The sequence below is a fragment of the Lygodium microphyllum genome, chromosome 11 (assembly GCF_053477565.2).
Source record: "Lygodium microphyllum isolate KBCC chromosome 11, Lygodium_microphyllum_v1.1.10, whole genome shotgun sequence".
NCBI lineage: Eukaryota > Viridiplantae > Streptophyta > Polypodiopsida > Schizaeales > Lygodiaceae > Lygodium > Lygodium microphyllum.
The window spans coordinates 133,995,794-134,008,944 of record NC_141145.1 but is presented as its reverse complement, the minus strand read 5'-3'; the positions used below and the strand labels follow the sequence as shown (position 1 = coordinate 134,008,944).

Here is a 13,151-nt window from a genome sequence, read left to right as displayed (position 1 = left end):
ATCTTCTTCCACCTTGCAGTTCTATAGAAGCTTTGGCATTACTGACCACCAAACTAACTCTTTCTAGGGCCATTCTCTTAGACATTCTCCCAGGAGCAAAGATGTCTATAACTAAGTTTTTCATTCATATCCTTGTACAGTATCTTACATTAGTGATGCTCTGTTACTGAGATGTTAATTGAATGCTCTTTTTGAGAAGAAGTTAATGTCTTGGGACAAATTGTATCACCAATTTGACATCAACCGCAAATGTGCCAAAGCAAAATGTCTCTTTGTTTTCACATTAATATGTTTGGACTGCATACTGTGTTAAATGCTCACTTTCAAATAGAATGAATTCCCATAAGAGATTGAGGCCAACTAGACTTGCAGTTGCAAGCTAGTCACATGTATATTAGAGCCTCCCAAAAGGTAAATTCTATCGTGAAAAAACTCTATCCAATCACTGCAAAGAAGAAAAATGAGAAAAATAGTCTGAATATTTAGATGTACGTGTAGGAAATTCACACTGAAACAATGTATAGGTAGGTGTGGACGGAACACTGAGCTCAGGAAATTCACACTGAAACAATGTATAGGTAGGTGTGGACGGAATGCTGAGCTCAGTCCCCATCGAATCTAGCATCTTCATCACACCTGATCACTATAATACATATTTTTGAACTTGTGTAAAGGGAGCTGCAAGATCCTCTCCTGCATCACTACAAGTACTCCCTAGGAGACTTTCCGGATCTCATTTTAACGAAACGTTATACCATTGCACTTCAAACTGCTACCCCCAAATACAGTCCCAAACCACATGAACACCAATCTCACATCTGCTCTAATGTTTCCCTAGTAGTTAACAGGAAAATTGCAAATAATGTAACAAGGAACATTGTGTAACTTTACTGCATCCTGAAAGTTTCAGCTCACTGACTCTCTTGAAAGATCAGGACGTAGATATGGACCTGATGAATGAAAAACAAATGAGATGGAAAGAGTAAAACCTTTATAGATGGATGAAGATGGGTGCCAAATCGAGACAAATAGCAAAAGCAGCAGTATTCAACAAGATTTCTCGCTTCACTTTGAGCAGCACTTGGTGCATCTGAATAGAACTTGTCTTGCATCTTCTTCCCTGTAACTCCACTCAACCTGGTAAGAATTTTTGCAAATGTTACACTATCATTTGTATCCTCAACAAATTATGTGATACTTGACAGCCTCAAAAACTTACTACTTTGTGAAAGAAACCATCTTCAAACACACTCAAAACAGCATTCTAAAAATGTCTTTCAAATCTAGTTAGCACATCTTTATGGCACATTCCCAAAACGTTTTTATTTTTAAGATTACAACCAAGAAACAATGAGAAACTGCTAAAACCTGCTTTCCCTACACATTACCTTGGAAAAAAAATACATAGAAATATTTCAACACAAAATCAACATCTAACATGAACATGTATAAGCTTCATACCAAGTATACTGCCCTTTACAAAGAGCACACCAGAAAAGTAACTCAAACAAGTTGGCCATCATATAAGTAGGCTAAACATGGTCCTGGTCATGGTCATGGTCATGGTCATGACTGTTGTAATCAGTTGGTGGGCTTGCCTCCTTAAACCAAGCAACAAACTGCTAAGAAAAACTGACCTCAGAATATGATGTGCATGCAGCCTGAAATGACCTGCTTTTCCTACTTTGATTGTCCTATTATCAAATCCTTGCTATGTGGATAGCAGATGCTCAATTGTTGTTTGAGATAGACAGAACCATGGATCTCTTAGGGTCCAGATATTCATCATCTTAGACCAAGCCTTGACTTAACACACCCTTCCAGGACCTTATGACAACTGCTACAGCAGAAGGAATCATGCTTCTACCTCCTGCCCAAAATAACCATCTTTCTGGTCTACAAAGGCCTACAATATGCAATCAACTCAAGAAAGCAATTTTACTTTGTGTTCTAAGAGTAAACTTTTTTGGGGAAGGATATTTTGAGAAAAATCTTCTGGATTAAATTCATGGCAAAATTGAACCGGCCAATCAAACCAATCACCTGACAAGACCTGTTTTCCCACTATAGAACCACATTTAGAGTACTCTCACAAACAAATTGTGCAACCTACTGTCCTGGAACTGAGAGCATTAACTAGACTTGTATTTAAAACTGAGCGATGGACAAAACTTAAAAACAATAGTTGTATATAAAATTTATGTTGCATACCTTGTACTTCCAATCCAGGTTCATTTCCAATCCATCTTTAATCAGTTCTAACTCCTAATCTGTTTTCCTTCAGATTCTTTGTATGCAAATGTGCCTCAGATCCAGCTAATGTTTATGGTCACACCCCTATGTGTTGATAGCACTGGCAAACACTGCCATAAAGCACTTGAACTTTTCTAGATCTATATCCAGGCTAAACCACAAGCTGACCTCAAAGCACTTGAAAATTCGACAAACATCAGATTAATCCAAGCCAAACCACCACCTGGCCACATAGCATTTTGTAATCAACCATAACACCAGACTCATTCACACACAAACACATTTCACTAGATTTCTCTTGCACTTGAGCAACTTGGAAAAATAAATTGCAAAGAAGGGAACTTATTCTACCACTTGACAGAGTTACTCACCGGCCAAATTGTTCAATACAGCTGATAGCTGCAGCAGAAAGATTGCCTTTTGAAGCCTCAGTACCCACTGTCGTACAAGAGAGGAAGGGAAGATCTAACTCAATGGGCTTTTGGTTTTCTTCTTCTTCCATATCCTTGTTGGAAGTCTTCCCAAAAGGAAGGGCTGTAAAAGGGTTCTTTTTGTTGTCAGAAGCAAGATGAAAGCCTTCAGCTGTTGCAAAAACCAGAATGCAAGATTTCTCAAACTGCATGCTCAAGATTTCTAAGATAGAAAATATACAGCAATCAAAAAAAATGATGCTCATCAACATCCTGTTACAAGGGATTTCCAACCTAACAAACATCACGTAAGTTACGAAATTCAGACAATTGATATGCAAAACTGATCAGTTTATCTACAAGTAAAACACTTGTCTTGCCTTTTCTTTGATTACTAATGCTTTTTTTTTCTTTGGCGAAACCAGTGTTCACTATTGAATTAATGTACAAGGACATTGTAGCTATCATAAAGATTGCTGCAGCGAGCATCAAAATTAGCTATAGGACTGGAACAATTGAACTCCCAAGAATGCCCAAATTGTCCACAAAGCCCAAAATCCAACCCCCTTGAAGAATCTCGAGCATTATAATAGTCAAGATGAAAATGTGAGCAGTCATCTGTGTCATGCACAGTCATCTCCTGCCTACGAGCCTCAGTATGTCATTTTATGTGTTTTGATGGAGGAGGCAGCTCTATCTAGAGCTTGCATTACAGTGCATTTCCTTTTCAACCAGTTTTAGGTGCATTCACACTGGCTGATGTATATTTCCAACCTTTCATTTCTTTTTCAGTGGTTAGAGGGTGTATTTACATCACATTTATGAAGTGAAAAGCATTTATTATTGTTGACTGCATTATTTAGTATTTTATGGCAGGCCAGCCAGTTTCTTCCATTTTTGGCAACACAGCCATTAGCTATTGGCAGGTCATCATTCTCTTCTGCAGGTTCAGCACACTCCGACATTTGGGACTCTCCTCCATCTTCCAGTACTGCCATTTGTCATCAGCCTGATCTAGTGCCCTTACTAGCACCTTGGATTATGTGCAAGGAGCTGACCTTGTATTCGGCTTTCTTTCAGAGTTCAGCGCAGATTTGTCAATTCCATTCTCTTCTTTCGCTGCAGTCTTTCCCTTACCTTCTCTCTCCATGTTTGTGTTCCTCTTCCATTGCGCACTCCTACACCGTATCATCAGCAAAATTGAGAACCCAAAGGTCTTAAGAAGAGAGGACCACACACAAGTTGCTGTCTAGAGTAGATTTGTCCCAAAGAATGCAAATTTTTTGCATTGTTTACACCTTCTACGAAGTGTATGGGGCATTTACAACTTCTCTTTGCAAGGGATAGCTGATTTTCCCTCTAATCGGGCAGCCCAATACCAAAACACAGCAGTTTTTTTGGTGTTTGCAGGTCTATTTGAAGAGTTAAGAGGTAATGATTCAAGGCTTTTGATGAGTCAGATGAAGAGATCATCCAATCTTTCTCCAATAGGTGGTCCCATCAGTCAAAACATCATAAAGAGCAATGGAAACATTGACGTTCAAAGTCATGACCATCTAGAGATTGTCATTTTGAAAGATCGAGAAGATCAAAGCACCATTCTCCCCCATTGCTTCTCTACGCATTTCTCTCCAAGGCCCATACTGTAGGTCCTCACATCACTGATATGGCACCATTCAGATACATGTGCTTTGCTCGAAGAAGATCAACTTGTTGGTTTGAATGACTCCCTTTGGTCATGCAAAGTGGAGTGTATCCCTGACACCTTCAACTTGTGGGCATTCGTTACTATCCCAATCCCCCATCCAATGGAGGATTCCTACATTGTTTCTACAATGGACCAAGTCACCCTTTGGGATCAGCTCAACTTTAGAGCCCCATCCTTTCTTTCATGAGTTTGTAAGATTTTACCCTTATGCATGTGTGAAGACTTTCGACCACGAACGTGGTGTGGATAAAGCTCTCTTCTCTTTACCATCAGAATACCTTTGCCCATTGAATCACCATAGAGAAAAAAACTCCAAATGAAACCTTCCTTCTCCGAGAGGGTGGTAATGACCCGATTAATCAACAATTACCGCAAGCATAAAGTTCACATAAACTGAAAACGCAAATGTTAGCACTTAATTTTGAACAATGGACAGCCTGTTGGCCCCAAAATTGGCACCCCCTGCAGAATTTTTTTATCCTAAATTGCAATCTGGATGGAATACAATGAGCTTCCCTGCATCCCCTTGAGTCTGCAATTGCCTTTTGTTTTCATAAATGACCAACAAGCCTTCAAACCAATTTACCCCTTGGTTTGCTCGGGGATTAGCCTTCAATTTGCTCCTTGGGGGTAACAAATTCAGCCCCAAATGTTTGCTGGCTGAATGGCCACTTGAATCTCCTAAATTTGCCCTAATTTCAATGACTGAAATTCAAGTCTCTAGGCTTTCAATTTCTAAGCATGCTTCCCAAGCTGGCTGTCAAACCCTAATTTTTGCTATAAATTAGGGTTTACAACAAAGATTAGTCCAAATCTCCACCTCCAATGGCCGTTTTTTCTAGAAATTGCTGAGGAAGGATGAGAGGGAATGCTTCAGAGAGAGAAACGTCAAACTTCGGGTAAGATCCTCCCGAAGGAGGTTAGCCTTAACCATGTGTTGAAATGGAAAGCCCGGAGGCTTTTCTCGTCCTTATCGAGGGAGATGCTAACCTTCTCTCCTTCATTCAAACACAATTAGTTTCTGCTAGCGCTGGCCATGCGGGTGGCGGATCTTCTTAAAGAATTTCAATTGCAATCATATCAGCAGGCCAAACTGCGACATCTGACAGATACGTTGCACGATAATGCATGTCAAATCCATAAGTTCTTCCGAGCTCTTCACGCCTCTCCTGCTAGGGAGAATATGACCAGACTCGAGGATGCAGAAGGTCACCTTATCATGGACCCGCAGACTATTGTGCATATGTGCAGGAATTATTTCCGTGACCTTCTCGGCACCACTTCGCCACCTTCAGATCAAATCGCCCAGGCCCGTTCGGGTTTTTATGACCTGGTCCGCAATCAGCTACCGCAGGACGTGCAAGCTATTATGGAGTCCGATATTTGTGAGGCAGAGGTTATGGATGTCTTGTTACATTTGCCCAAGAATAAAAGCCCGGGTTGGGATGGCCTCACCAATGAGTTCTTTGAAGCTTTTGCTACCCAACTGGCGAAACCATTGCAGGCTTTGTTTCAGCAGGTGTGGCAAACCGGGATCATGCCTGCCTCATGGAAAGAAGGCCTTATTAAACTACTTCCAAAAGTCCCCTCGCCATCTAGGTTGACACAGTGGCGGCCCATTTCCTTGATGGGCTCAATGTACAAAATCTTTTCCAAAATAATGGCGAATCGACTTCACAAGCATCTCCCGGCCATTGTGCATCCTTTACAGTATGGTTTCATTAAGGGCCGAAATATTCTGCACAATGTATTGAATGCTCAACTAGCTATTGATTATGCACGGCATTCGAACCAGGAGGTAGTACTGATTCAACTGGACCTGGAAAAGGCTTTTGACTATCTGGATTGGTCTTTCGTTGCTGAACTTATGTCGGCTATGGGCTTTGGTCCCCGGATGTCTCGTCTTATCTACACCATTAGCGCGGCAGCGTCTTCGCGAGTCATGCTGAACGGAGGTGTTACCGAGCCATTTGTACTTGCCCGTTCTGTCAGACAAGGATGCCCTTTGAGCCCGCTATTCTTTGCCCTCGTGACACATCCAGTTCTTTCCATGTTATCCCATATGGTAGCCTCTTCTCAGTTGGCCGGTCTGTCGCTTCCTTCAGGACAGCACTTCATTAGCCAATCCCTGGCGGATGATACTTTTATGATTTTGCGTGCGGACAAGGACAACCTCAAGCGCGCATTGGATGTTTGGGGCATCTTTGGTCAAGCCTCCGGCCTTCGCATCAATGCGCTCAAATCAGCCATTCTTAGCTGCACGGAGTCGGATTTGCAGTCCTTGGACTGGCAGGGTCGGGTTATTCCTCGTGGCTCCATTGTCAGGCACCTTGGGTACCCTTTGGGTGTTGACGTTCCACCAAAGCAGCTTCTGCAGTGGATCTCTCAGAAAATGGAGGCTAAGTTTATGTATTGGAAATCTCAAGCCTGGCCCTTCCATATTCGTCTCAAAGTGGCCCAGACAATTATGTTGCCAATGTTGACATATTTTCTGCCACTATTGCCCTGGACTACTATGACTCTCAATGCGCTTACTCAGTCTATTCGCTTCATGCTATGGAAGAAGGACTCATTGCATGCAGGTATTTCCTGGATTTCTTGGTCGCATGCCTGCACCCCCAAACGCATGGGTGGCGGAGCTATCTTAGACGCCCAAACTCACATGCAGGCACTCCGCTGGTCTCTCTTCCGCGCCATGTGTTTGGATCATCATCCATGGGTCGATATAGCCCGTTATTTTCTTGAGAGCCATGGGCTTCTACATGGCAATACCCAAATCCAGACTTCTTGGTGGCATGTTCTTAATGCTGATTCGAGGTTCTCCAGTTCTTCTTCGTCGCTGCTTAATCATTTGGTATGTTCCTGGAAACGGGTCCTTATAAAGGCTCAATGGCATCCAGCGGAGGATCGCGTGGCTATGAATTCTTTTCAATTGGAATTATTGGCAGTCTCGCGTTTACTTGTATGGGAAGGCAAAAATGAGCTTAGACCACAATTCAACCGGATGGCTCGTTTGGGCTTGTCTTCGGTTGCGGATGCCACCCTTGCTAGTCGCAATGTACTTATATCTTTTCGTACAGCTAGGAGGCTTTACAGGATCCCGCGGGGATATAGGCCGTTATGGGAACAGCTTTTGCGGATGCTCCAGAGCAGACAACCCTTTCCTGACCTTGCTTCAGATCATCCCTGGCAGGATTGGGACCTACAAGGCCGGCTGACTTTAAGCAAAGCTTCTGCTAATCAAGTTTATCATATTTTGATCAAAGATCAACAATGGTTAGTTAACAAAGCCAATGCTTTATGGGGTTTGCGAAAGCCCCGGTCTTGGTGGAGGGCAACTGTGATGGAAGGCTGGTTGAACAAGACCCCCTTCAAATGTAAAGTCTTTCTTTGGAGAGTGATGATTGGTGGTCTTCCGCTTGCGTCAGCTCTTTCCAAGCGACGAATCTCCAATGGCAACTGCTTCTTTTGCACCACTGCTGTGGAATCAGCCCGCCACAGATTTATTTCTTGCCCCGTCGCAAAAAAAGTCTGGTCCTTTTTGTCGGCTATTTGGCAAGGAGCGGTTGGATTCACCCTGCGCCCATTTGATTGGGTTTTCGGACAGCCCAAATACCCCACTCCTGCACAGCCACATATGAAACTCATGTATCATTTTCTCCGATATTGGGGCTGTTGGCATAACTGGACCATTAGGAATGCTTTTCTCTTTGACTCCGCCTATAATGTTCAGCGACATATTGCAAGGCTTAAGGGCCTTTTGTATTGGCAGTTCGATCTTCTCCGACATTCTGATTTGCTCTCTAGGGAGGACTTCCGTACCTGGCTTATGGCAATTTCATCTGCCCCCTTGCCATAACTTTGTAACTTGTAGCAATTAGCCCCTTTTCACATGATGGCCTGGAATTGGCGTCATGTTTCTTGTAATCAAGTTATCTTGTACTTTTTTTCGTAATTAATACAATTACCTTTTACGAAAAAAAAAAAGAAACGTCAAACTTCCATTCACAAGAAATTACCTCCACACTTGTGGATACACAATGTCTTTCATGTGAGCCTGCTTAGGCCTTTCATGGTGATGTGCCAAAGAATGTATCTGTTGAAATTCAGTCTGAGGTTGAAGAGCTCGATGAAATACTGGTACCAGAGCAGATTTTGGCACACAAAGAGCGAAAGATGGGGGGTAAGGTTTCCAAAAGGTACTTCGTAAAGTTTCACAATTATTCACCAATGGATGCCAAATGGATAGAGGAGAATGACTTGGCAGACCATCCTCTATTATTGCAGCTTTACCTTGATGCCTTTCAATTAGATCCAACTTTAGTTCAGGCTCAATCAAGTTTAGCATAGCAAGAGTCGAGAGTATTACATGCTCATGAGGGAGCTGGCACCTCCGCTCCTCAATAATGGACAGCTCTAGATGTAGTGGATCTCGGATGTATTCAGCATACATTCAAGGTATTGTAGCTAACAGTATGTTTGCCAGGAGATCACTATTCATTGTACTAGTCACCATGTTTGGTATGCAAATGGATACGGTTTTCACTGCAGCTCTGAAACTATACATTTGCATTGATTAATTATCATGGAGGACTAATTTATGAATGCTGGTTTTCAATGTATAATCATTAATATTCAGTGGTATTCAGCTGGTTTTATGGAAAGCAACATATGTTATGATGCCATTCATGTGTTAGCCATGATTTATACTATGCTATGGTTTGGTTTTGTCAGATGAATTGAACTCATGAGAAATAGACATGTCACATGATAATCTGGCAATGTTTTTTAGATTCGTTACGAGTCTTATGTTATGTTATGTTGGCTAGTAATTTTCACCATATGTTGGGTATATGGAATGGTTGAGCAGCAGTGTGTAATGTTGTGTTAGCTATGATACCTTGTGGATATTTCAATCCAGTATTTTGCTTTTGATGCATCTAGCCGTGCAATCAGGATGATTGCAAGGATTTTAAGGGGGGAGGGTTGTCATGAGGACATGTATTTTTGAAACCTCACTTAACATGTGGATTAATTTTTAATCACATGGTTAAGTAAATGTTGCACATGTGAAGTGTAATTGAGATCAAAGTAAATTTATGAGCACGAGACCCGAGGAAATTACGAGATGTCAACAGAAAAAAAGTTGCTATAAGTTATGTTACACACGTACTTAGTGGTATCTGACACCAATTGTTGACCTAAGTCATTCATTTGGCCAAAGAGTCAGTTAGTGACACTAGAAAACTAGTGTTTAATGATACCTAATGCCAATTTGATGGTCAAAGCTAGAATAGAGACACTCGGAAAGGGAAGTTGCCAAGCCAATTTAATTATTGGCCAGTCATTACTTTTTTGGGCACCGAAATAATTATTAGATTAATTTTTAATATTTAAAGACTGCAAATTAATATTTAATTATGAATAATACTGGAAAAACCATTTGGAAAGGCTACTTGTCAAAAATGCCCATGCAAGACTGAAAAACGTCTTAGAGACTAAAGAGAGGCATTTTAGTGCATTCAACCTACAAGAGAGAGGAAGGAGATGCTGTTGGTCTAATTTGCAACCATTGGAGGACCCTTTGCGGCAGCCATGGCAAGAGAAGACCAATCTGCAATAGGCAACAGCATCTACAGACTGTTGAGATAGGGTAGCAGCAATAAATGACTGATTTTCTTCAATTATTTGTGAAGAAAGTTTGAATTTTCTCTCTCCTTAGCATTCTCTCTCATCTTCCAATCTTTCTACTGCTTTACTTCAAAGGTTATAGCATTTAGATCACCAAAGGCTGAGAAATTTCAGATTTCTTTCCTATTAACTCTAATCAACAGAGCAAAAATTAGGGTTTAGCAACAACCTCGAAAAGTGTGCAAAATTTTCAAAGCTCCAAGACTTGGATTCGTTGGGGTTGAAGCTATTTTCAATCAAATTCAAGTGGAGAGACCAGCAAATCAATGAATTTGGGGCATTTTCCATCTCCATCAAAGCAGGTAAAGACCAATTGACTGCTTGAATCAAGGAGCAAATCAAATTGAAGACTTGCTAGTTATTTTGGACAACACGAGGAGTTGGAATACCAAAAGGGATTGGAAAAATCCCATTGTACGTCAACTTCTTTTTCAATCAAGTTAAAGAAATACTAAAAGAGGCATCAGTTTTGGGGCCAACAAGGTGTCCATTGTCCACCAAGATTGTGAGATAATGTGCATTTCTTAGTTTTGTAATAAATGTTGCTATTGTAACTAAGTTGTAATCAGAGAATTACCACTCATCCATGGAAGGAAGGCTGGTTTCAATGACTCTAGAGACTATCCTATGGGAGGAATTAGCCCCACTTGTTTTGGAGCACGAAGAGCATCTCAAAGAGATAGGAGCCAGTGGATCCAACTCAACTAAAGCTTTTATTACAGGTTCAAGTGGGAGAAACAAGGAGGACAAACAAGCTAGAGTTAGGGTAACTTAGAGACAATGAACACTGAAGATAAATGATGAATAAATAGATACAATGCTCAATGCAATAAACACATTGTCTAGAGTAAATACAAAACCTGAAACTCCTCTTTGAAGGACCATGGCAAAGAGTATGAGCTAGAGAGTATGTGTATTTTGTACAAATCCCAAAATGCAAGAAGCAACCTCCAAAAGTGATCAGCAGTTGCAAAATGCAGATCTGTGAAGTCTAGATCAAGATAAACCCGCAAAGCCAGCTCCAAATAGTGGGCAGTACGTTGAAGATGATCTGGAAAGCGACAGTAGCAGCTGGCTGCGAGATGCAATCATCAACCGCCCCTCAAGGTAAAGGTGAATGCTGTAGGCTGCAAATGCAGGCTGCAGGTGAGCTGGCAGCAACCAATGCAAGCATTTGGCAACTATGATTGATGGCGATCGCTGAATCTGTGTGGACAGGCTAGAAAGCTGCTTCTTACAGCAAATGCAAGGTCACAAGTGCTGGAGACTGATCACCAAGAGCTAATGCAAACTCTGATGCAAGCTGGTCACAAGCATGAACTTTTGGTAATATGGGACTATACACTCTCTAGGAAAGCGATCATTTAATGAAACTTTTGGTAATGCAAATTAGGGTTTGGCATATGGGACTATACACTCTCTAGGAAAGCGATCATTTAATGAAACTTTTGGTAATAGGCATGTTTTGGGGGTGTAATAAAGAGCTAATCAATATATAACACATCTTCTAACTAAGCAATATCCACATCAAAGACTCTTTTGAGGATTTGGATGAAGATCATCCATGCTCTTCACAAGAGATGGGAGAGGATACACTGCAGCTTAGAGAGGATGAGGAGGAGGAGAGAGGCCCTCAAACAGACCAAGGACTCTAACATCTTTTTGCATACTACTATTGAGCAAAAAATGCATTCTAAACTTGATTGTCTCTTAATAACAGCCTGGAAACTCAAAGTTACCAAACTTTTATTTTTTAAAAACACAATCCTAGAGTGTGTTTGTGTCCCATAAGCCAAACCCTAATTCCACTCTCTCTATGGTTAGTACAGCACAAAGACTAGCAGTGGTATTTGGCTTAGTTATGGCACAACTACAATCGTGTGTGTTAGATGGGGAGAGCCAAAGCAAACATGGAGTCATAATATATGGGATTGACCCAAGGCCTAGGAGGTGTTGAGCAACCAAAGTCACTAAGTGCATTAACAAATAGTTGTACTTCATTAACTCCTATTTTTGGTCTCCAGTTACAGCCCCAAGAAGGCTTTATTGTATTATCTAGTATTTACCTTGCATGGTAGGACAAATGCCCAAACTTTTCGTATAAATATGGATCGTGCATTATTGTTCGCACACTTCTACCACACATCTTTCAGGCCTTTCCTCTCCTATTGCTGGCACCCTTTTCTTTATACCCTCACACTGCATTTCAAAGCTGACCTATATTAGCAGAGTGCATATTTTGGGTGCCAGAGTACATATCCTCAATGCTAGGACCTCTTGTGTGCATGCATTTCATTGTTGAGTCAAGTGCATTAAACATTGACCGACTAGTATTTTGAGTTGCATTAAATGTTGGCCAACTGGTCAAAGCTGTTGTATCTTGCCTATTTGTAGACGGTCTCTGCTCCACTATCATTATCACTCAGATACAAGTACACTACTTCCATTGGAAAGAGGGAGACCTGCAATCTATTGGTTATTCAGATGTTCTCAACCCGTGCCATTGTACACACCCTTGAGCATTGGTACATGGATTCCATTTTCCAAGTCTCTTCTTTCTAAGTTCATTGCATTCTTATTGTTCTTTTGTGTTCTATTCTTTGTGTTTACAACAGATCTATCAACAGCCTCTCTTTGCATCTATTGCTGCACACTTTTCTGACACGGTATTAGAGCCAGTGTCCATTTCCCAAGTCTCTTCTTTCTGAGTTCATTGTGTTCTTCTTATTCTTTTGTGTTCCTTGTGTTTACAACAGATCTATCAGCACCATCTCTTTGCTTCTGTTGCTGCACACTTTTCTGACATGGTATTAGAGCCTGCCTCTCTTTGTTCAGGTGCTGACTGTTGTGTTTAACTGCTGTTTTCAGGTCTGATCGTGCATAGACTGCTCCAAAAATTTGTGTTTGCTATTGCTTTGATCAGGGCACCTGGACAACAATTCCTACAGCTGGGCAGCAACTTTCAGCCACCAGACAGCCTCTTCCAGCCTGCCTTTTTGCCGCCAACCCTGCATTTTTTTCACTGATCAGCATGTGTTTGGCCTAATTGCTCACGTGTTGCTAGTTTTGCAATCAATTTCACTATTTTT

At 41.4% G+C, this 13,151-nt stretch overlaps 1 protein-coding gene and 1 non-coding gene across 17 annotated transcripts in view; both read right to left on the bottom strand.

The window, feature by feature from the left end:
- Window positions 1-13,151, bottom strand: part of LOC148029409 (chromosome-partitioning protein, putative (DUF639)) — a 183,758-nt gene that overhangs the window by 143,328 nt on the left and 27,279 nt on the right. For 12 of the 16 annotated variants that reach the window (XR_015692424.1, XR_015692425.1, XR_015692426.1 and 9 more), the window contains 2 exons: window positions 2,625-2,835; window positions 990-1,137 (listed from right to left, as the gene is read on the bottom strand). Coding sequence is in view for 12 of the 16 variants with exons in the window: in XM_087688222.1 (XP_087544348.1) it covers window positions 990-1,137; window positions 2,625-2,835 (359 nt within the window). In the remaining 4 variants the exon portion in view is untranslated. Of the gene's footprint in view, window positions 1-989; window positions 1,138-2,211; window positions 2,453-2,624; window positions 2,836-13,151 lie in introns of those variants that run through there. The other 4 variants (XM_087688223.1, XM_087688231.1, XM_087688230.1 and 1 more) reach the window with 4 other exon arrangements.
- On the bottom strand, window positions 5,260-5,383 carry LOC148029410 (U6atac minor spliceosomal RNA). The gene has a single exon (XR_015692522.1). It is a non-coding gene; the product is annotated as a U6atac minor spliceosomal RNA (small nuclear RNA).